This window comes from Hylobates moloch, unplaced genomic scaffold (genome assembly GCF_009828535.3).
Source record: "Hylobates moloch isolate HMO894 unplaced genomic scaffold, HMol_V3 SCAFFOLD_24, whole genome shotgun sequence".
NCBI classification, from domain to species: Eukaryota; Metazoa; Chordata; class Mammalia; order Primates; family Hylobatidae; genus Hylobates; species Hylobates moloch.
In genome coordinates this window covers 9949241-9974596 of record NW_026652299.1, presented here as the reverse complement: position 1 = coordinate 9974596, position 25356 = coordinate 9949241, and the positions used below count along the sequence as shown (strand labels likewise).

General features: G+C 36.3%; 1 protein-coding gene across 2 annotated transcripts in view; it reads right to left on the bottom strand.

The window, feature by feature from the left end:
• Positions 1-25356, bottom strand: part of LRP1B (LDL receptor related protein 1B) — a 1938417-nt gene that overhangs the window by 1603183 nt on the left and 309878 nt on the right. For both annotated transcript variants that reach the window (XM_058434432.1, XM_032145942.2), the window contains exon 2: positions 13375-13497. In XM_058434432.1, the coding sequence (XP_058290415.1) occupies positions 13375-13497 (123 nt within the window). The remainder of the gene's footprint in view (positions 1-13374; positions 13498-25356) is intronic.

Here is a 25356-nt window from a genome sequence, read left to right as displayed (position 1 = left end):
AAGAGTAGGGCCTTACATAACAACAATCTTTGGGAGGAATTTTTTTTTTTGTGTGTGAAATGATATCTTCTTCAGGGTCTACTTTCCCTTTTGAAATACTACATTCCATTGTTGCATTGCTGAACCAATTAAATATATATACAAAAAACTTGTTGACAGTAGTAAAAGAAAGATTGGATGAAAAAATTCTAAAAGGTAGACTGTCCGTGTCTCAAGGAGTTTTTTCCTTATTTATGTGAAGAAAGCAGTTCACAAAGCAATTGTGTAAATTTCTTAAATTATGTTGGATATAATTCTGTGACTCATGAATTCTATAAAGAAGGTATCTAGTCAAATAAACTTCCAATTAAAGTTTAACTTTGAAAATAATCATATATATGTATATATACACATATATATCTATATATATATACATATATCTATATATCTTCAGAGAAGTCAAGTGTTCTGTATCATATCTAAAACTGCCTATGGACTTATTTTTTAAATCTCAGGCAAAAAAAGTGTACAGGCTGCTCACCGTAGGCAGAACAATGGATGGAGACACAAAGAGAGGAAAAGATTGCTGTCCTTGAGGATTCTAACAGTGTCATGAGGGAAACAGAGTATTTGTTCCTTGAAACAGAAATAACAGTTATTCTGCGTCATATTTAGCTAGACTAGAAAAATCCAATATAAGGTTTTGGGCAGGGGAAAGGGAGGGTGAGTGACACAATTCAAAAAATGCAAAGTTCAAATTTATCAGTCCCATTCTTCTTTTGGTATATATTTTCAAATTCAAATAACATAAGGATATGCTCGATTCTAACGTCTTAAGTTTTATTGTTTTCTAAGTCCTTTTCCTAATGGAATAGTTAGAACCACACAAGACTCCTTCTATCTTGAGCTACTTAGCAATAAGGTTTAGAGCTACGCTTTATGTTCTGAAAAACATTTTGTTGTAATTTAATGTTGGTAACGAAGCTATTAAGCAGCATCAAACCAACCTATCCTTTGATTAAACACAATGAGGAAAGTGTACCATAACTTATGGCATATTATTGGGAAAATATTTACCGGGTCAGAAAACAGCCAGAAAAACCTTGATTGTGTGATATTCTATAGGTAAGTATCAATATCATAATAAAAGAAAAGCTGGAAAATATTCTGGATTAAAGAAGACTAGAAACCTATGACAATTATAGGCAATGCATTATCCTTGGTTGGATCCTGGATTCGGTAAAATAATTACAAATAATACTCTGGGGACAATTGGAGAAATTTGAACGTGAATTAGATATTATACAATACTATACTTATGTAAGGGTTATAGAAGAATATGTATTGTTCTTAGAAAGATTTAGATGTAAACGCATCATGTCTGCATGTATTAAAATGGTTTGGCAAAAAACATGTATAAACATACAAATGTATATGTATGTGAACATGACAAATATGTATTAGAGACAGACAAAGAAGAAAAAATGTAACAAAATGTAATGATTGATAAATCCAGTGTATATAGGTGTTTATCATACTATTCTTCTGATTTTTCTGTCAGCTTAAAGTTCACAATAAAAAGCAGAGGGAGCAAATTCAACTTTTAAAACAAGTAACAAGTAATCTTTATGAGATAAGCTGGTGACTAAAGATGTCTTAGAATATATTTTAAAGGTCAGGCACGGTGGCTCACGCCTATAATCCCAGCACTCTGGGGGGCCGAGGCAGGTGAATCACACAGTCAAGAGATTGAGACCATCCTGGCCAACATGGTGAAACCCCGTCTCTACTAAAACTACAAAAATTAGCTGGGCGTGGTGGTGGGTGCCTATAGTTCCAGCTACTCAGGAGGCTGAGGCAGGAGGATCACTTGAACACAGGAGGCAGAAGTTGCATGAGCCGAGATGGTGCCACTGCACTCTCCAGCCTGGCAACAGAGTAAGACTCCGTCTCAAAAAAAAAAAAAAAAAAAAAAAAAAAAACGGAATATATTTTAAAAAGCAAAATTATCTTGTATGTTATGGGCTGAATTGGTCCTCCCAAAACTCATATGTTGAAGTCCTAAACTACAGTACCTCAGAATGTGGCTGTATTTCAAGATAGGGTTTTAAGGAGGTAATTAAGGTAAAATGAGGTTTCATGGGTGGGCCCTAATCCAATATGACTGGTGTCCTTATGAGAAGATGAGATTAGGGCACAGATACACTCAGAGGGATAACCCTGTGAAGACACTAGACGAAGACAGCCACCTGCAAGCCAAGGAGAAAGGCCGAAGGATGAAACCAACCCTACCAAGACCTTGATTTCAGAATTCCAGCCTCCAGAACTACGAGGATATAAATGAGTTTTGTTTAAGCCACCCAGTCTGTGGTATTTTTTTAAAGCAGCCCACACAGACGAATACACTAGGTCAGTTGGAATTCTAATGACTCCCAATGACCCTCACCCTTATCTAACGCCCTCTCTGTTGAATGTGGGTAGAAGCTGTGAGTATCATTCTTAGGATTATATCACATTCCGTGACAAAAGTTAGATAGTTAAGTGTTCTAGTCACGTGATGTCTTTAAAGACAGAGTGTTTGCCCCATTTGGCCACAGAAGCGGAAGCCAGGGATTTGAATCATGAAACGTGAGGGGGTTTTGACACACCATTGCTTGGTTTGAAAATGGAGGGGCTGCACGCCAAGACATGTAGATTGCTTTTAATTGCTGAGCGTGGCTGCAGCTGACAACCAGAAAGAAAATGTGTCCTTGGTCCTAAAGCCACAAGAAAGTGAATTCAGCCAAGACACCGATTCTTCCTCACACCCTCTAGAGAAGTCCCCAGCCTGAGGGAATCCTTGATCTCAGCCTTGTGAGGCCTTATGGAGAAAACCCATTTGATCCCACCTCACTTCTGAACCACAAAACTGAGGGATAATAAATGGGTTTCAACATGTTAAATTTGTGGTAATTTATTACACAAAAATAAGAAAACTGATTTAAAAATCCAGAATCTTCACTGTTACATTTAACAATCTGTTTTTAAAGTGTGTGTGTGTGTGTGTGTGTGTGTGTGTGTGTATGACAGAGAGAGAGGCTAAGATCATGTTATACTTATTTTTTTCCAGATTAATTTGTTTATATACAAACTTCATGTGCATGTGTATATAAATATTAACCTATATAAATTATACATTTATTACCACAGTAACATATATACTCTTATGATCATATCCTTTCTAATTGGCAAATAAACAATTTAAATCTCCTCTCAAATTATTACTACATCTCTCTCTTTCATCTTTGGCATATTTATCTTATTATTCCCAATATCAACCACAGGCCCTGTCATATAGTAGTCACTCAATTAAAATCTGTTGTGTCTAAACTGAATGGCTGAACATATATATATATATCTGGATAGCATATGTACATGAGGTTGTATGGCATCATGGAAAGCAGGTTGACTTGAGTGCAGTGTGACACAGGCATGCCTGACAATCTTGCTCCACTAAGCATCAAGATGTTGACCCTGGTAATCCCTTGAACTTCAGGCTGTATAGCATGCTGCAGTGTTCACTTGTAGCTCTATCACTTAATCACTTTAAGTAAATCTCCTTTCGCTTTATTTTTATCCCCTGTGAAAGGGGACCATGAATACTATCATAAGTAGGGCCACCAATCTCCTATTGTGTCTTCATGCAAGTTAGAAAATATTGCCTCCACTTCAAGATAATTTATTTCCGTTTGTGAGAAAATATATACACCCATGCTATGTGCAATATTTATGTCACTCCAGTACCTTGGACAACCTGAGCAACTGTACCTGACACTCTGCTCAGGGTTTTTGTCAGGATCAAAGGAGATAATCTATGTAACCTTCACAGCACAGCATCTGGCACATATGAAGCATTCATTTGTGTCAGGAATCATCATTAATCTTCATCATAAACATTAACTTCTTTATCATGGAAAGAATAGCATTTAACCAGAATAGATAAAATGAGAAAAAAACTAGCATAGGTTAAAGCTATGGCACATGAAAAGGCACGGAATAAATTGTTGTTGCTTTTATGTGCTCAGAAGCACCTTGATGCAGTAGTCCCCCAATAAATAGCTGCTGATTGATTGAATGGTTTCTAGTTTTTGTAAATAAAAAGCACTTATATATTATGAGAAATGTAGTTCAATGACAAAATATTTTTCACGATTTAAGTGAAAGTGAATAATGTATCATTTATTTCAAAATCGAATTGCCTAACGTGCACATTTGAAAGCAAAATGCAACAAAATTCTGCAAAAGCCCCTGTGGAGAAAGAAACATTTTTTACTGTCAAATTACATAGACTTTATTGCCTAACCCAATGACCGATTCAGAATTGAAAATTACAATAATCTAATATAGATTATAACCTAATATAGAATACTAATTATATGCATGTTTGGACGTATACATCTGTTATACATTTCTACTGTTTTCCTCAGAAAATAATGGTACTTAGGTCAAGTATACAAGTTTGTTTATATATGCATGCATGTGTGTGTTTCTATATATTTTAGAGACAAGATCTTGCTCTATCACCCAGGCTGGAGGGCGGTGGCACACTTATGGCTCACTGCAGCCTTGAGTTCTTGGGCTCAAGTAATCCTCTTGCCTCGGCTTCCTTAAACACTGAGATTACAGGGTTGAACCACTGCACCTGGCCTGTTTTTTGTGTTGTAATGAGATAGCTTTGCAAAGATAGCCATTATTTGCACTTCCATCTGCATGTGTTAGATCACCAGGAGGACGAGTCTCAGGCAAACCTAATTCTGAAAAGTTTGGAGCAACCCATCATCTATCAATGCTTGAAAAAAACATATATTTGCAGTATAGAATTTTTCAGTGGATTTTCAATGAGAAGTGCTTTTTCATTTGCATAGTAACTCTGTATAATCACATTAGGTGTTTTTAAAGGTTTGTAACTACCTTTACCCCACCAGAAACTGGTGATTTCATTTCACATTTCTTTAATAGGCTTATAATGTCTATAACATTAGTACTCTAGAATTTAGTAATATTTAGTATATATCCTCAAGAAAAATTTAAGAAAATTTTAATTGCTGGATTTTTCTTACACTGGTATTAAAATACATCAACTTTTAATATATATATATATAGTAGGATGTGGAATTTGTCTGATAGGGCTGCCATAACAAAATACGATACACTAGATGGCTTAAGCAACGGAAATTTATTTTCCTACAGTTCTGGGGGCCATAAGTCCAAGATCAAGAAGTCTGCGAGGTTGGTTTCCTCTGAGGCCTCTTTTGTTTGCTTCCAAATGGCCACCCACTTGCTAAATTCATGCTGAATTCTAAGATGAGTATTTTATATTAACAATTACTTTTCTGTTGGCAACTCAGTCAGAGGTGTTGGGAAGTGTTTTTGTTTTCTTCTTTGCCGCTTGGTACCGAGGAAAATGTGTTTCAGTTTGAGGGATTCTCCTCTCTTGTATCTGATCTTTCAGGGTTGACCAGTGAATAATATGAGCATACTCTTCCCTCCCAAGGTATCTTTCTTCAGTATGAAAATAGAAACTACAAGGTTTGGATTCCTCCTACCCAAGCCCTTCTTCACCTATCTTTGCCTGAACTTTTCTCCTTTGAGAGCAATTTCTGCCATCCTGAAAATCAGAAAAGCTAATGTTAAGAAGTTTCTAGAGAAAAAAAAAAAACCCAAAATCATTTATATTGCCTGAACTTCAACAGGGCCAATATAGCAGTTAGTAAACTGATGAGATGCTTTAGTCCTACTGAAAATCCCATAGGCAGAGAGTAAAGGTATTTCAGGGTAGAATGATGGAAGACATGGGGAGAGGGAGAGAGAAAAAAAGGCATCACCATTAAAAATAAGTTCTTAGAACATCCTTTAGTGCTTCATTTAGCAAAATATGTCATTTTAGAAGCACTTCTGAGTGCAAGTCAAATGTAAATTTTATACACTGACTATAAAGAATAAAGCGTCCTCCGGGAAGAAATGTGCTCACCCATGAAAGGTAAGAAGCCTTCATCCACAACCCCAAATGCTAGATTAGTTATAGATAAACGATGGATTGAATAGGTTCTGGGAAGACTCCTTGCTCAGCCTTCAGCTTTGTCCCTGTAGAGTCCTGCAAGGGCGTTTGTTTACAGTACATCATCCTTTAAGCCAAGGAGATTTCACCAGTTGTTTCTAGAATTCCTGTATTTCATTTCACCCTGTTGTTTTACCTCATTTCAAAGTTTTCATTCCCCATAGTTTATAGCCCTGCCTAAGGGACATGTGTCCCCTTTTATTCTGTGACCTGTGGTCTTGGATCAGAAGACCGAAAAGCAGTGACTTCTTGAGTGAAAAGGTGAGGCTTTTGTCATTGCTGAGCTCGCTATGCCTGTGTGAATTGCAGTTCCATCACCTATGCCTGCAATCAACCTTTTTTTTTTTTTAAATTGCAGAGGCAGACTCTCAGAGACCCATTAGTGCATTGTGAGGGCAGAATGAGGAGAAATGTCACTCCCTACTCCGATCCCACTGTACTGGGCAAACGTACCAGTGTTAGGCCCTTTCAATTCACAATTACACTGATCCCCACCTTCCTATCCCCCCTGCATATCAACTCTTAAGTGGGAGTCTTTTTATTATTAAAGAAGGGTCAATGCTTTTTGGCCTCTCTACTGCTGAAGAGAGGAGTCTCAGAATAAAATGAAGAACAAAACAAAAAGAATTGAAAGAGACGTAAACTGTCCTCATGGGTCTCATATGCTTTCCCTTTAATCTGTAAGATCATTTCAGCTTTTCTACCTAACGAAAAGCTTAGCTTTGTGACTCTCATATATTAGCTCATTGCAAAGTGACCTCTAAATCACCATTACTTAGAAACACGGACCATACTTCTATCTGTTTTATAGTTCCTATAGTCTACTTTCAGTGCCTTATTCTACTATATAATTTTAAAGGGCAGTATCTGTTTGCTAATAACCTCCCACCTGAATTCTGTTTTATTTCTCTGACCTATGTCAAAGATAGAAAGTTCAGAAGGAAATTATAAAAGGATTTCTGTCTTATATCCAAGGGGAAAGGTCAGTGTATGAATATAAGAAGTTCATTAAAATCCTACTACCTAAATAAAGTTTAAAATCTCACAACAACGGAAACATAATAGAAGCATTGGTCAATTCATGCAGATTCACATCTCACCTAATGACTTATAGACATTTTCATTTTTCATAGATGCTTCTCTTCCTAGTACCCAAGAGACTTGTTCTTTTTATTGCATTGTTCAATTAGAACTGATCACTCCCAAAGCCAGTGTGAAACAACACTTTTGGGATGGCCTTCCATGATTTTCAAATGACAATGTATTTTTAAATTAGGTGGCCTGAAGGATTCTTTTAGGAATTGGATCCTGCTTTATCTCAGTATTTCAAAAAAGGAGGGCAAGTTCAAAGAAATGTAAACTCTGCTTTCCCTAACAAGAGCTAACTTAGAAGGGGAGAGAAGGATTATAAACTCAACTTCTTTATTTTTTAAAAATGAGATATTATCTACATTTCAGGACTTCAGTGTCAATTAATACTTTTGACTATTGTATTTTTTAATACATGTATTTCAAATTTAGTCAATTATTCAACATCAGTGTTTTTGGAAGAGTTCCTAGAAAAAGTCACTTGCCCCCAAATAATTTCTATACCAAATTTATCCCAGTGTTTGAATTTAATATATCTGATCATTAAAAATTATTTATAACTTAACTTGAATTAGCATATGTAGATTAAACCTCTTCCTAGCCATGTCCTTAGGGAATAGAACTGACTTTCAGTTAGGTTTTGAGCAAGAATGAGAGAGGATCCACCGAGAGGGGGCAGTTGGATGGTGTATCAAAAGAACCTCAAGGTAAGGTGCATCACTGGTGCTCTGGGCATCTGGAAGGCAGATGGGGTACGGAGTGGAGAAGGAATGTTACTATGGAATAGGCAGTTATTCTGAGAACTTCACTGTGAGGCAGGTACTATCATTTCCATTGTACAGATGGGGTAATGGAGGCACAATATGGTGAAATTAGTTTTCCAAGAGCAAAGATATTCATGGAAAAACTGAGCCTTGGAGCCAAGCAGTTGCTGTGATCATGCACTATGCATACCATCTCCTATGCAGCAGAAGCCAAGGAGGAGAGTGAAGGGACACTGTGGTACATACTACCAAGTTCCTTTGCCTGCCCAATATCTCTTCTCCCCTTTTCTTTACTAGCAGAACCCCAAATATTGTTTTGGAAAGCAACAGGTCTTGTTGACAATACTCATTGCGCCATGCCCCATATAACCCATTCTGGTGAAGGAGATCTACTACGTTTGCTTTCTGTGAAATTTATCCTCTTCCTAACAGAGAGGCTCAACTGGCATTTGCCTTTTCCCTTTACTCTTTTCCTTCTGGTTGTCCAAAATGAGGTTATCTACTATGGGAGAAGCAGCCATACTGTGGATATGGGACTGAGTAAGGAAAGATAGAAGAAGCCTGTTGTCATTCTGAATCTGTCATATCAGTTCTGAATTATCCACTTTTGCAACTTTTTTATGAAGAAAGAAAACCCCTATCCAGTTAAGTCACTGTCTCTATAACATGCGGTCAAATGCAATTCTAACCAATAAGGAAGTATGCAAAAATAGAAGGAAATAAAACCCAGCATATGTAGACTACACCATATTGCATCAGTCTGGCACCATGACTGGTGGATGCAAACAAAACTCCGTGCTTCGTGCATTCATCATTGTGTGAGGTTATGCTGTTCCATGTAGCAGCAGTGCCTGAGCACAGACCTGCCTCAACTGTATAGCAGATATATTTCAGCTACGCTACTACAACAAAGATTTGGCAAATTATATAGCCTGCTGGCCAAATCTGACCTGTGGCCTATTACTGTACAGACTGTAAGCTGAGAGATTTTGTTTTCTTCCTCCCTTTTAAAGGTTTTCAAAACAAACTGAAAAACAAATAAAAACAAAGAATATGCAGCAGAGATCATATGGGCCTTTAAAGCCTAAATATTTCCTATCTGGTCTTTACAGAAAAAGCATGCTGACCCTTGTAGAAGGACAGGACAGAGAAGAGTCCAGCTTGCAAATATTGCTTAGGACATTTTTATTCTCCTTTGTTGGTCAATGAGTCATTATGTCCAAAACATGACCTGTGACTGAGGAACTCACTCAATGATTCTGTGAAGGGGAATGGGCGGGAAATAGGGAAGAAGGTTGAGTAGCATGGCTAATACCTTCCTTTCTTTAAAAGAAATAATCTAGTTTTAAGTATAATGATGTCAGATTTCCAGAAAATATCATACATCAGCTGGAGCCAAGCGTTGAAAAGGAAGTATCATTAAGCATTCCATGGAAAATTCTAGAAGGAATTAAATTTTGACTACCTCAGAATAAAAGTGCCTTTCAAGAAGCCGTTCCTGCTACAGGTGGTACCAAGCTTTCATTCTCTAAATAAACACTTCCGCTATTTATTTTCATTCTGATCACATGCTATGCTACCAACACTGGGTTGAAAGCTACGAGTAGGAAGATGGCGATTTCCCCGATTTTCTATTCTCATTGCCTCATAGAACCTAAAACTGGTGTTAGTTTTTATTTAGACACTTGAAAAATTATTTTAAATAATATGCAGAAATAAAGGCTTTCATTTTTATGCCTAAAAGTCCTTTCTCATATACAATGGTAAGATTACAAATTATTAAAATATTCTCATTGTGTATTTTAGATAATTCTTCCCAACATGAAATCAGCTTAGTTGTAAGTCAACCTCACACGACAGTTTTCTATGTGTGTTGGTGTCAGTGAATTTTAACTGCCACTTCATGAATACTAGAGAATATCCTAGAGCCTGGGCACAAACACACACAGAAGAGAAGGAAAATATGGACTCGATAAACTTTCAGATTTCTAAATATCTAAATTTTACTTAGTTTCCAGGATTTCTTATTGTTCCATACATATGTTTTCCTTCTAAAGCATTTTATAAGTAAAGATTTTCTTCTTCCCAAACAATATCCATTTAATTCCTGTTAGAATTTTGTCACTTCAGAGATTTCACACTATCACAATAAATTCTATGCTAGAGTGGTCTATCATTTCAAAGCTAAGAGGATTTCAGAGAAAAACTATTGCATCAGCTCTTTCTATCTAATATTTTGTAGATACAACATACTTTGTCTTCAAAGATGTGAACATACTTTTGTTCATATACTGAGCACAAAATTATCCTTCCTAAGAATCAGTCTCCAAGGTTTTCCATTGTTAATATTTATCTTTCATATCAAATGTATACATTCATATAAAATTATGCAATTATTTTACGTAGATTAGTGATGATGCATGTGAATATCATAAAACAACACATTATAAAGTACTGTGATTACAGAAAATGATAATGGTGAACATCTGGATTGAGAAATTTAAATTTGCAAAAGACTGATATTTTCATAACGCTTTTTTTCTATGCATGTCCAAATTTCAATTGGTATTGATGGAAACCATTTATATGGAACAGGCTAAATTAAATATAAATCTAAATATCTTGAATAGATTAAATGAATAAAACAGGTACAAAAAATAGTTATTTCTCTGTCTTTGTTATGTGGCTGATTAATAAAGAGAAGTTTCAGTGTTGCCTTTAAGGATATTCAGCAATTTTAATGTTACAGGATAAAATATGAATGGCCAAAGTGAAGAAACATTTTAAGTTTGAATCCATCAAATGTTATTGGGCAGGAAAGGACTGTATATTTAAACAACTGCCAAAAATATCTTAAGCAAGTATGAATTTTATTTTACAAACTAAGTAAGCAGAATATCAATCTCTATTTTTAATTAACTGACATGCAATTTCCAATTTGAGGACTCCACCTGCTAAAAGCCCCTAAACTCAGTGACCCCCTTTTTACAGAAAGGTGGTATGTACCTTATGGGCAGGGTGGCTATTCAAATATTTAACAGCATCGCAGTGGAGACTTCAACCATTTTGAGTAGACGTCTAATCAATCAGGGTGAATATTGGTCAGTGCATACAGGCCTGGTACACTGGTGTGGGCCTGCTGGGTATCTGCCATGTTTTTAGAGACATGGAGTGGGCATAGGAGGACGGCGGAGAATTTGTCATCACCTACTTTGACATGCATCGAGAGGTCTCTTTTCTCTCTGGACTTTACCTACTGACTACACAGGTTACTACTGCCCCTTTAGACACAAAAGCTCTCCAGTCTGCTTCTCCACTGAGCTCCCTCTTGAGCACAAAGGGAACATCCTTGTTCATCATTCTTCACCAGCATGAAGGAGACTCTGGCCTAGATGTGCCATGCCACCATCTCTTCTCAACTGCTATTGCACTGTGCCAGTCACACACTTCTATGGTGTTTCCCCTTCACCCTGGCTTTCCTGCATATGAATTCTGCAAATTTATATCATGCCCTTGTTATTTTCTCCATCACAGAATTCACAGGAGGATCAGGGCAGAATGCAAGAACTTGACTCTTACTCTGATTATGCCATGACAGTCTTTCCTTGTAGCTCAAGAGGACAGAATTTCATTTCTAGATAGCACTTGAAAAGGAGAGGGCTAAAGCTTAAAAAGAGTTGGGATATTGAAATATGGTATCACTACTTGTATAATGTAGGGCCAAAGCGTTTATTATTACCGTTTTTCCACATTCCTATATTTCTTCATCCATATGCACAATATTGAGATTTATCTTCCCTTTTCAAACACCTTTAAGATATAATTCACGACATAATTCACCCATTTAAAATGTACATTCCCATGTTTAAAACATAACAGCAGAGTTGTGCAAGCATCATTACAATCTAATCTAAGAACATTTTCATCAACCCCCGAAAGACCATATATTCAATAACAGTCATTCCTCATTTCCTTCCCTGTGTTCCACCTTACCTAGCCCTTGGCAACCCCTCTCCCACCTTCTATCTCTATAGATTTGCCTATTTTGCATCTTGTATAATATGAAGGGAATCATAAAACATGTGATCTTTCTTGATGAGCTTCTTCCCCTTAGCATGTTTTCAAGTTTCATCCATGTTGTAGCATGTATGAGTACTTCATTCCTTTTTATTACCAAATAATATTCCTCTATATGGGTTTATCACAATTTATGCATTAGAATTTTTCCTATGAATCTTTTATTTTTAACTTATCTGCTGAGAACCTTGTCTATGCTATAAGGAGTCTAGTAAAGAGTTTTTAAAGGTTTTTGGGAGTTAACTAGTGAAACTGGTGAAAATTAGAAATGTAGCAGTAAATGACTATAACCTCTTCTTGTGGAAAAAGTGACCAGCTCAAACTAAAGAGAAGCAATTCCTGCAAATATTCAAGTATTCACTATTTGAGAAACCTTAAAAAGACGGTCGAACATAAAGGAAATTAATAAGCATCTGCCTCTAACAGCAAGTTTTTCTTCAAAACTGTCTGCAAGACTTGTAAATGGATAGACGAAAATGGAAAATGAAACCAATAATTGTTATTTCTACAATATCAAGCAGTGAAGATGGGTTTTTTTTTTTTCACATTAGCTTCATACGACTATGTGGTTACTCTGGGGATGATACTGACATGTCAGCATACCTGGTTGCCTGAGGAGCACAGGTTGATATGAACAGTTCTAGAAATATCACTATCAATATTCAGGGGACTGCTCCTACCCCTTATGATAAGTGGGTATTAAAAAAAGTGGGCCATATTTAGCTATGGTCATATTATTATTTATAATTTTGTTACAGTGGTATGTGTAATATGGAAAAAGCCTTCGGTGGATTCCAAGTTATAGTAGTACAACTATGATTAGGATTCATTTATACTAAGGGTTTCTGAATCTCATATTATAAAGACAAAGATCCTAACTCTATGAATGGATAAAGTTTCTATCTTTCAGTCTCAAAGGAAAATATGTTCAATTATTTGTGTATTGCCCTAAGATACTAATATAAATAACATGGGAACTAAAGCTTGATTTCTTCAATATTCCTTCTGTCTCAAAATGTGTGAGATAATTTATTGGGGAAGGTCTTTTCCCTTTTACGGCTATATTTTAAATTTTCTCAAGTCATTTTTTTCTAGTGTTAACACAATCACATCGAAATAATTAACCTCATATTTTCTTCCTTTCATAAGCTAATTCACACTCCCAAACTGCATTTTATGCTCTGTTTCACATACTCATATTTAAAAAAACACAAACAAAAGGTTTCAAGTTTCTTAGGCTATTTGGAAAAAAAAAAAAAAAAGAAAGAAAGAAAGAATCATCTAGAACAGCAGTCATCTGTGAAAACAACTGGCATTTAGTTTCACATGTAAGGTAAATCCGAATGGCATGAGAACCTTTCTACTCACAGGTATCTAAAGACTCGTCTGAATCATCAGGGCAGTCAGGGTCCCCATCACACAGCCAGCTCTGGGAGACACAAGTCACGTGATCGTGGCAAAGAAATTCACCAGGATCACACAACTGCTGATCTGAAAATGAAAATGTTTCGAAATAAAATATGAATGATCTGAACATGGGCAGAAGGAGCAGTACAAAGATGAAATGTGAAAAAGCAATACATAAAAAGTACATGAATATGATCCACATTTTCTGTTCAGCAGCAAAGACAAACCAATTATTTTTCTTAATTTTAACCACTCAGCTCAAACACACAATTTTAATACACTTGACTTTCTTATAGGTTCACACAATCTGTTCTGGAAATAGTTAAAAATTCTGTTTCTGTTTATGACTAGGGGCTTTATTGGATCAAAGATTGAATATAGATAGTCCAGCAAGTTAGTTTTATATAAGATGTTGAATCAAAGCAGAGGCTCTTGAGCATAGAAATTTTAGTTTCTTTCTCAGCTCTGAGGGAAAGAAAAAATCAGTTGAGTTAAATATTAATATTATACTTAAAAATCCATTTCTGAGTATTCAGTTCTTAATCATCCATCTTTATACTGTGGCTTCATGTCTCTACGTGAGTTGGATACCCAATATCACAGTATTTTCTTGTTTTTTTTTCCATGACTTCCAAGGTGACAACTTCTGCTACTAGATGGCAGAAGTGATAGTAAACTTCCATAAAGTTTTTTTTCTAACTCAGATTTTCTACAGTTGTTTGTGACTAAAACGTCTGCTATTTTCCTTCCTTTTGTTTCAGGATATTTGAAATCACAGCCTTTCCTCAAGTCCTTGCAAACTCATCAGATGTTTGTTTTTCACAACATATTTGCTTGTATCATGTGAATCCCTTTAAAAACTAATTCTTCTTTACACCTTAATAGGTCTGAAATAGGAATGTTTCTTACAGTCATGGTCTCTGAATGTGAAGAAGTGTTGGGAATACCTTAGCCATTATATTTCACTGGTAATTTTGTTATACGTATATAAAAATAACTTAAGACTTAAAAAATCCAACATTAAATAGGTCTCGGTGAGCTCTTTCAATAAATATCAAATAAAAATTCTAAGTGATATGAAAGCATTAGGCCATAACTTAATTGACAGTTTTGCCCGAGCACTATGGAAAATAATACTATATCTTACTCTCAATGGTATCCTAGATTTGATTTAATATGGCACATATTTCCTTCCTCTCCCTCAACTTCCCTCCGCCTGATACCAGCAGCATAAATTTCAGTAAGTATGCGTTGCAAACACGTATATCTTTAAAACCCACAGATGTGGGGTATAAGAGTAGCCTTTTCCATACTCAAACTATAGCTATTTCCTGACAACTCATTTTATTTTGTCCTATTATATTTTTATTAAGTTAACCACCAACAACATTCTCATCACCATCACTATCATAATTATTTCTTACATTAAGTTGCTTGAGCATACTTTGTATTTGGCCTCAGACTTGGTGCTGTAGAAGCCAGTCATTGTCTTAAAGGATCCAATAGACAAGTTGTGTCTACAGATCTCACTCTCCAAAAAATGGTAAAAGAAGAAACCACAGGAAGAGACAGGCTGAGACCAATAAAAAAATAGTTTTGGGATGTCTGCATTCCTCTAAAGATGGGTGGGCTTTGGATAAGTGGAATATAGGACATTTCAGGTAAGGTGTAGAGTAAATGGTTGCTAAGGTAATAATTACTGGGGTGCATTTGAGAAAAAATACATTTTCTACTGAAATGGAAAAGGCATTCAGGTTATAAGACCTGGGTTTCCCCACCAAACAGTGGTGTGTGATATTTATAAGTAAGCTTGAATGCTAGAGGAGGAGGGCTCACATTTTACTTTAGGCTGTCACATAGCTTTTGAAGTTAATGTAGAGAAAGAGCATGGAATAAAATTCAAATTATTTTGCTTATAGATAAAGAGGCCATATAATTTACCACCAAGCTGAGAGAGTTCTGAGACTGAATGTAAGTTTATTAGTAATTACACAGAGACAACAGGTATAAACCAAGTTTATCCCAGAAAAGTCAGAATGGATGTTCATTTTATCTATAGCTACTTTGTGTTTGATCTACAATCTTGAAATGCTAGATTTTATCTCCATTCCTCCCAAACCATAACAAATTGTTATGTGGAGAGGGGACATGTCATTCCATAGTGTGTGATTCAGTGAATAATTGATAAGTACTTGTTGAAAATATTAAGGAGTAAAGAAGACCATAAAAATGATTTATGGTGTTGGAATAGAGCATCTTAAAAATATAGGATCAGTTATGAAGGAACTTGATTGCCATTAGAAGTATTTTGCCTATAATTTGAAGCCATGGAAAATACTTAAGAAAAGGTAATTAATAATAAAACATGCTACAAAGCCATCTCCTAGGAGACTCTTGCAATTCTCTAGAGAAGAGTTCAAGATGATTGGACTAAGGTCCTGGGGAATTAGATGAAGACTCTGATCCAAGTGATGTGACATATGAGTTTAAGAATTGGTGACTAAATATTTGAAAGGCTCCAATACGTCTTCAAGTATATAGACTTAAACAATGGATGGCATCATAAAACTTACGATATATAGATAGAAAAAAAAGACTGGGTTCATGTGTACATGTGTCTGTGAGCCTGCTCATGGTGGGGAGTGGAATAATGGTAGAAGTAACAGAAGAATAAATAGTGAATGTTTTACAGTTTTACAGAATGTTTTACAAAAAGCACCACCTCATCTCAATTTGTTCATTCACTTATTTATGCAACACATATTATTGAACTTCTACTGTGTTCTAAGCCCTAGGGATATGATAATGAAAATAAATAAATAAAAATAGAGCAGAATTCCTGCTATCATGGATCTTACATTATAATGGGAGGACAGAAACAAAAACAAAACAAATGAACCAACTGTATAGCATATTAAAAGATAAACCTTATTGAGAAAAATAGAACAGAGATGGGGATTGACAGTTAGAGTTTGGAGGCAGGTTCATTTTAAATAGGTGGTCAGAGTATATGTCACAGAGAATATGACATTTGAATAAAGGCTGAAGTAAGATGAGAGTGACACCCATTTGAATTAAAGGTCAAGGGCTAAGGATTTGAGGCAGGAGGGTGCTCAGCAAATTTAAGGAACACTAAAGAGGTCAATGTGGCTGCAGAAAAAGAAAATTTGGAAAAGATGTAGTCAGGGAGTATGGGATTCCAGAGATCAGGTAAAGATTTTTTTTTTTTTTTTTTTTTTTTAACTAAAAACAAACAAACAAAAAACAGGATGGAGGACCATTAAAAAATTCTGAGGAGTGTAACAGTGTTGCAACTTTTTCACTCCCGTAGTTCAGCAAATGACAGGGAGTATTACAGCTCATTGACTCCTGCAGCCAGCAGCTCAGTGGGTGGGAGCGTTACAGCTCTTTGCTTCTGCCATTCAGAGAGTTCTGGATTCTTGTCCCGCAACCAAGAATAAGGCACGCAGACTGCAGAGGGTTAAGGCAGAGATTTATTAAGTGACAGAAAAGGTGTCAGCAGCAAGACGGGGCCTAAAAGAGGGTTGCCGGCGGTGGGGCTAGGTTTGGGGTTTTCATGGACTGAGAATGAGGAGGAGTGGGTTGACTGGTCTATGAGCCGTTTTTGAAAGAGCAACACTCAGGAAGACACAGGACAGTGTAAAGAACCAATTGGAGGCAGAAGTGAAGGCTTGGCCCGCAACCAATTGAGAGCTTTAATGACATTTCACTTTATGCAAATTAAGACTTTGCCTGTGGCCAATCACAGAAAGATAGGTATATGTAAAACAGATGAAAGGTATGAGATAATCAGGAAGAAGAGTACAAAATGGGACAAAGGCACCAAAGGGAGAGAAATATGCCCAAAAAAGTAGTGAAATTTCTTCATCTGGGCTCACAGAGTGGGTGTTTCCATGTAGGGATGTGGGCTTTTTCTTAGCTGGGGCCTGCAGCTTGATTTTCAGGCTGTTCTTGGTTTGAAGGAGTTCTACCGAGGACCTGCCCTAACTGCCTGACTGAGTGGTTTATTCCTTCCTCCTCTCTCATCAGGATCTGGCTTACTTTTTTAAAGAATCATTTTGGCTACTATGTTGAGAATATATACTGCAGTGAAGTGAAGGTGGAAGTAGGGAGATCAACTAGAATGTTATTGCAATCATCTAGGTGAGAGGAGATGGTACAGTGGAAAAACATGTTGGTTGAACGGAATTTCAAGACTATTTAAAGAGGAAACTGAAGTCAAATATTATGTTCACCATCTAATAAATGTCAGGATCTTAAATTCAGATATTTGAACCCAAATCTATGACTTTCTAACCGTTTAAAAAAAATATACCGATTATGGGATGTTTTGGAGACATCCAAGAAGAAACATCTAATAGTGAAATATTTAAGTCTATAATTCAGGAGACTGGGTAAAACTGGAAACAAAAGAGAACTGGGGCTAAAAGTAGTTAGTGAAAAACTATAGGAATAGAAATAGGTGTAGATTAAATTAAAGTGAGAGGAGGGTGGGCTATGAATAGGTGGTCAAAAGAAAGTGGCAAAGAGGTAAGAGTAGGTCAGGCAGGGAGACAGAGGAAACAAAGTTCAGCCACATATACAGGAGGAGGATGCAAGGGGAAAGGAAATTTACTAAAGTTATGTGAAATTCTGATAACTGAATCACTCATGATAAAGTTCAAGTACAGTGAGTTCTAAAAATCTGGAGTAGACTCATTGGCTGTGGGAAAGATACCACTAGAGGAAGAGAGACTGGAGGCCCAAGAAGATGGTGAAAGTAGAGCTATGTGCCCAAGAAAAACTTGTAGAGGTGCAATAAGAACTGAAACAATAGTAGAAACACTTGCCCTGAGGAAAAAGGATGGAAAAATGAAATAGATCAATTTTTAGCTGGTAGGGAAGAAAGTTAACATAGTGCTAGTTGGTTGTGTTTTTTCAAAGAACTGAGAAGCAGGATTAGCTTTAGAAATTTGAAGAGGGTAGTGAGAGGTGAAGCTGGCTGGGTTGAGTAAGGACTTGGATAACTTTTCTGTCTTACAAGAGGATTGTAAAATGCACCAATCAGCACTCTGTAGCTAGGATTGTAAAATTCACCAATCAGTGCTCTGTAGCTAGCAAGAGGATTGTAAAATGCACCAATCAGCACTCTGTAAAAATGCACCAGTCAGTGCTCTATAGCTAGCAAGAGATTGTAAAATGCACCAATCAGCACTGTATAAAATGCACCAATCAGCAGGATCCTAAAAGTAGCCACTTGGAGGGAGTATTGAAAAAAGGGCACTCTGATAGGACAAAAACAGAACATGGGAGGGGACAAATAAGGGAATAAAAGCTGGCCACCCCAGACAGCAGCGGCAACCCCCTTGGGTCCCGTTCCACACTGTGGAAGCTTTGCGCTTTAACTCTTAACAATAAACCTTGCTACCACTCACTCTTTTGGGTCCGTGCCATCTTTAAGAGCTGTAACACTCACCACTAAGGCCCACGGCTTCGTTCTTGAAGTCAGCAATACCACAAACCCACCAGAAGGAACCAACTCTGGACACAGTAGAACAGTAAAGGGTGATAAAGGTTTAGAATAATTGCTGTAGAGTTAGGAAAGCAATCAATGAAGAATTTGTGAAAGAATAACTTTCTAATAGCAATGAGGATCCAGCTAAGGTTAAAAAGTGTACAGTTGACAGTGGATGTTTTCTTCATTTTATTTTGTTTTAATGCCCAAATATTCACCTATATGGAGAGATAGATATAGAATAATTCTTTGGGAAAATCTCAGAAGAAAATCCCTTGGGAAAATATGCAAACCAACTGTGATGGCTAATACTGTCAACTTGATTGGATTGAAGGATGCAAAGTATTGTTCCTGGGTGTGTCTGTGAGTGGGTTACCAAAGGAGATTAACATTTGAGTCAGTGGATTGGGAGAGGCAGACCCACCCTCAGTCTAGGTGGGCACAATCTAATCTGCTGCCAGTGTGGCTAGAATAAAAGCAGGCAGAAGAAGGCGGAAGAACTAGACTGGCTGAGTCTTCTGGCCTCCATCTTTCTCCTGTGCTAGATGCTTTCTGCCCTCAAACATCAGACTCCAAGTTCTGTAGCTTTTGGGCTTTTGGACATACACCAGTGATTTGCCAGGGACTCTCAGGCCTTCAGCCACAGACCAAAGACTACACTATCGGCTTCCCTACTTTTGAGGTTTGTGGACTCAGAATGGCTTTCTGGCTCCTCAGCTTCCAGACGGCCTATTGTGGGACTGCACCTTGTGATCGTGTGAATAAAATCTCCTAATAAACTCCCCTTTATATATACATCTATCCTACTAGTTCTGTCCCTTTAGAGAACCCTGACTAATACACCATCCATACTCAATACTCACATGTATATAGAGATATACACAAATCCATCGTGCTTCAAAAATGACTTTTTTTTTTTTTTCAGGAATAAGATAGACTTAATGGGATTTACCTAATGAGCCTACGTCATCAGCTTGCTAAGGCAAGTTTCAACATTTAAAGACAATTACATTGTTACAGTTTTGGGGACAGTTTTATATTATCCCTCTAGGAAATTGCAGTTAAAAATAGCCTGCTATATAACCCACCTATTTATTTTTCAACCAGATATTCCATTTCAAAGTCAGTTTTTAAAAACATTAGTTATAGGATTCAAATGAAAAAAAATTTCAGTATTTCAAGATGATTACTTAAAAATATATCCACTCTATTGAGTTCTTTGAATCAGAAGCTAAACATGTTGTATATTTGTGTGTTTCTCATTTATCCTATTTAATGCTTCATCCCACACTTCTGAGATAGTCAGACTAATCTTATTTTAAATGTCTTCCTATTATATGAAACATAGTGTTTTACACTGTAATTAAAGCAAGGAGCTTATGAAAATGTGAAGGCGGTTTCACTTACATCCCTAAGGAAGAAGATCAAAGCTAGTACCATGTATATCTCTTTATAATAATAGATTCTTGCAATCAAAAGACATGAAAAGATTAGGACAAGCATAGCCTACACAGTTTACTCAGTTTGGATTCACCCTGGCATGAGAAAAGCTTAGTATAATTATCCTTCTGCACTTATATGAAAACATCTAATTATGTATTTTAATAGAAATTTATAATATTTTTTAAAGTTTGATAAAGCCATAGCTGAAAAAAATATATATACATGAGTTGTCACAGACCAGCTAATTTATATTTTCTCATTTTAAAATCAAGATGAACTGCTAATTTTGATCTTTTCAGAAAACAGAAACTACGTCAAATACTAAAACTATCATCAATAGGGGTCTACTCCACAACTATGTAGCCCCCAGCTCCTTAAATATTTTACCATGATTAATTTACAAAAATTTTATGCCATTTTTCCTAAAAGTTCACTTGTTTTACTAATGTTGTACATACTAATATTACCTTAATAAACTGCCTATTGAATGTATAAAAGGACACTATAGAAAAACTTTAAAGAAATATAAATGATTCATTCTGGTAGCTAATTACAAATTAAATGTAAAGGAGGGATAGCTTGCATTAAACAGCAATATCCCCAGGGACTCAGATAATAAAGTTTAAAAATACTTTTAAAGAATAGGTAAATTAAAGGATAGATACAATCTTCTGAACAGCTAAGTATTAGGGAAACACTGTGACTTATGTTTTCAGAGTTTAGTTAACATCAAATATTTATTTATTGTCTCTACATCTCATTGCTAATTTAAACATAGGATGATTCATACCACAACATTCATAACTGCTAAAAGAGAAATATGGTTATATTTTCTTTTGTCTCATATAGCAGAAATAACAGAATTCTTGTAGAGGCCTACAGAGAGTATTACAAATGCAACTTCAAATTTTGATAAAACTCATGTAATGTAACAAGAACAATGTTAGTTATCAAATATCAAGAAGTACCTTAGTCCCTTTCCTTTACATTCACCTGCCTCAGAAAAATGTACATATGTAATAAAGAATAAACTGCTCAGAATTCCATTTAAATTGTTTTTCATAACATGGTTAGAGGTCTTCTTTCTAAATACTTTCTTCTACTGTCATTTTACCAATTCAACATGCACTTTTAACTCTCCTTAATATTCTATTCACTTTCCCTAAATATAACATTTCTGTATCTTTTTTTTTTTTTTTTTTTTTTTTTGAGATGGAGTCTCGCTCTGTCGCCCAGGCTGTAGTGCAGTGGTGGGATCTTGGCTCACTGCAACCTCTGCCTCCCAGGTTCACGCCATTTTTCTGCCTCAGCCTCCCCTAAGTAGCTGGGACTACAGGCGCCCGCCATCACACCTGGCTATTTTTTTGTGTTTTTAGTAGAGACGGGATTTCACCGTGTTAGCCAGGATAGTCTCCATCTCCTGACCTCATGATCTGCCTGCCTCGGCCTCCCAAATTACTGGGACTACAGGCATGAGCTACCGCACCTGGACAACATTACTATATCTTCACTGTTATATTCCTTTGCTTGGGATGCCCTTTCCTATCGAACACATTTCTAATCAATCATTCACTCAAGTCTAATGGCATTTTAGATCCTTTAATAAAAACATTCTGTCCAGGTGCGGTGGCTCACGTCTGTAATCCCAACGCTTTGGGAGGCCGAGGCGGGTGGATCACGAGGTCAGAAGTTCGAGACCAGCCTGACCAATATGGTGAAACCCCGCCTCTATTAAAAATTCAAAAATTAGCCAGGAATGGTGGTGCGCACCTGTAATTCCAGCTACTCAGGAGGCTAAGGGAGGAGAATCACTTGAACATGGGAGGTGGATGTTGCAGTGAGCTGAGATTGCGCCATTGTACTCCAGCCTAGGCACAGAGCAAGACTCCATCTCAAAAAAAAAAAAAACTTTCCCAGTGAACTTTTTCTTTCTCTATCACTCAATCCACAACACTCTACTCAAAACACCAAAAAGCTTCTATTATACTTTGCTGTATGTATTGTACCTACTGTGTGATGAGCTTCTAGAGGGCAGGGGGTTCTGTCTTAAGACTTCACATTTGCAATAACATAAGACTTCAGGGCTACAGGACACTATGTTACTTGAGATAAGCCAGGAAAAGAAAGTTAAACATCTTAAACATCGGATGTTCTCATTCATATGTGGAAGCTACAAAAGTCTATCTTATACAAGTAAAAAGTGGAACAGAGGATACTAGGGGCTGGAAAGGATAGTGGGACAGGAGGGATAGGAAGAAATTTGTTATAGGATACAAAATAACATCTAGATAGGAGAAATAATTTCCAGTGTTCTGTACCACTGTAGAATTACTATGATTAACAATAATATATTATAGTTTCAAATAGTTAGAAGGAGGATATTGGACGTTCCCAACACCAATAAATGATAAATGTTTGAGATGATGGATATGCTAATTACCCTTATCTCATCACTGTACAATATATCTATGGAAACATCATTAACTATCTGAATATACACAATTATTATATGTCAAAAATATAACTAAAGAAGACTTCAATGAGAAACACCAAATTTTCTGCCAATAATTATACATTATTTTTGGAAAAAGAGGGGTTAAAAGAAAAACCAAAGCAATACTAGTATTCTGTTTTATTTTCAGGATGACAGATAGCTTTTTTAGTTAATCACTAAAATAAAATTAAGTTCTCCCATGGTTAAAATGAAATACCTGAATAGTAAGGATTATACTATATAAAATTAAAACAACCATGAAAACTGAAAAGCAAACTTGAGATTCAGTGTTACCCTCCAGAGTATCTTAAAGACTGCTGAAAATCAGACTTTTACAATAGCTGGCGTGCAACTGTAACTCAGCCAAGTATGTTACAGTTTTTTGCAAAAGATAATTCCTTTAGGAATATCACATCTGTAAGTACAAGATAAAATGTACCATCTTAAGTCTATAATTAATAGGAATAGAAAAATATATTTAGATTATGTACATTTTAGGGGCTAGGGGTTAGGAAAGGTAGACCAAAAATGCTTGAACTAGCACAGTTTCATTTTGCAAAGTAAATATTCTTCACAAAATGGGTGGCTTATTGAAAAATAAAACCTATTAGACGCTCTAAGATTACAGTTCATGGTATCTCTCATCTATGATAAACCCATCCTGAAAAATCAGCAGAGGCTTGAATTGGACGGGAAATGAGGAATGAAAAGAATTTATATTTCAATAGTATAACATGATTTTTAATCAATAATTTTCATTGTCATGCTGAGACAGTATTAATAATTAGAAACTTTATAGACATATGTGCATGTACACCCCCACAATACGTACACAAGTTTGCATGTTTTAAGATTGGTGTACAGTTCTAGCTGGAGCTCATTCATCCTTGAAACTAAGATGGATTGAGAGATAAGCCAAATAAGAATAAAATTTGAAATTGTCTAAAATTGAATAAGAGCCCCATGGCTGAATAACGGCACCCCAAAGAAGATCACATCCTAATTCCTAGAATCTATGAATGTGTCACCTTACATAGTAACAGGGACTTTGCAGATGTGATTAAGTGAAGGATCCCGAGGTGGGAGATTATCCTAGATTATCCTAGTGGGCCCAATATCATCACGAGGGTGCTTGCCAGGGGGAGATCAGAGAGCAGAGAAGTAGATGTGCCAGGAAAGAAGCAGCTGTAATCTGAGAAAGGGGCCAAGCATCAAGGAATGTAGGCTAACTCTAAAAGCTGGGAACGACAGGGAAATGGATCATCACCTAGAGCCTCCACAAGAACTCAGCCCATTGCGCACTCTTCAGGCTTCTGACTCCCACACTGTAAGGCAGAAATTTGTATTGCTTCGAGTCCCTCAATTTGTGGTAATTTGTTACAGTAGAAAAGAGAGACTAAAACAATTTCCCGGTTTCATATCACAGCCAAGACATCACAGGCGTAAGCCTGATGTAATGAGTAAGAAACAAGCACGTTTGCAAGCTAGTGTACCATTACAGGCCTCTTTCTCCGTAGCCGCTTTCTTTTAGTTTCAACATGATCTACTTTTACATAAATTAGCTTTTCTTCTCCTTGATGTCAAATGTCAGTCCCAATACACTGGCACAGGATGAAGGCCAGCAAGAATGACTAGAAACACATGACAGAATTTTATGAAAAACCTTATAAATTGTTAATAACTTGTAAGTAGCTGGTATCTGAGAAATGTATGAATTGGGAGGTATACATTTTCGTGTACAAGCGTGTATACATGTTTTTATTCTTGGGAGATGGAAAAAATACAAAAACAGGATAATGTCCTTCACCAAAAAAATATAACTAATAGTATATTTTTATGCTTTCTATTGGACGCTACCAAATGTGTAATCATTCTATGCCTTATTAAGCACCAAGTGTTCTTGGAGCTGCAGATGGCAATTTGTACTCACAAAAACATCTTATATAAAACCGAGACAAAATTGAAAACTTGAAGAAGTACATTATCCCCAGGAAGAAGCTTTGCTCACTTATCATTTCTATCATAATGAACAAATGAAAAGTACCTCTGTAAACATTTCAAATCCAATTTGACGTTTAATTTTCAGGGAGAAGGTAGAGATTTTTTTCCTTAATCATTTAAACACTGGTAGGTTTCTTGTGTTTTTTTAGACAGTGATATAGGAAATTACAAAGCATTCAACATAGACCTATTTGGAACTGCTTCTTCACCAAAAAATACACACACACACACACACACACAGAGAGAGAGAGAGAGAGAGAGAGATAAGAGTAAAAACCCTGTCTTTTATTCAGCAAGAGACAAAGGATATATATTAAGTGGAATAAAACTGACACATTCAACATGGTTGACTGGAGTTTTTATCATCATTGGATTAATGCTTTGCAGTCGTGTGTTCGTTTCTGAAATTTCAGTAGAAATGCTCTATTTCCTTTTAACCTGCCCTTTTTCAAAAGCCCATTCAAATGAATCAGCAAGTTATTTCATATAC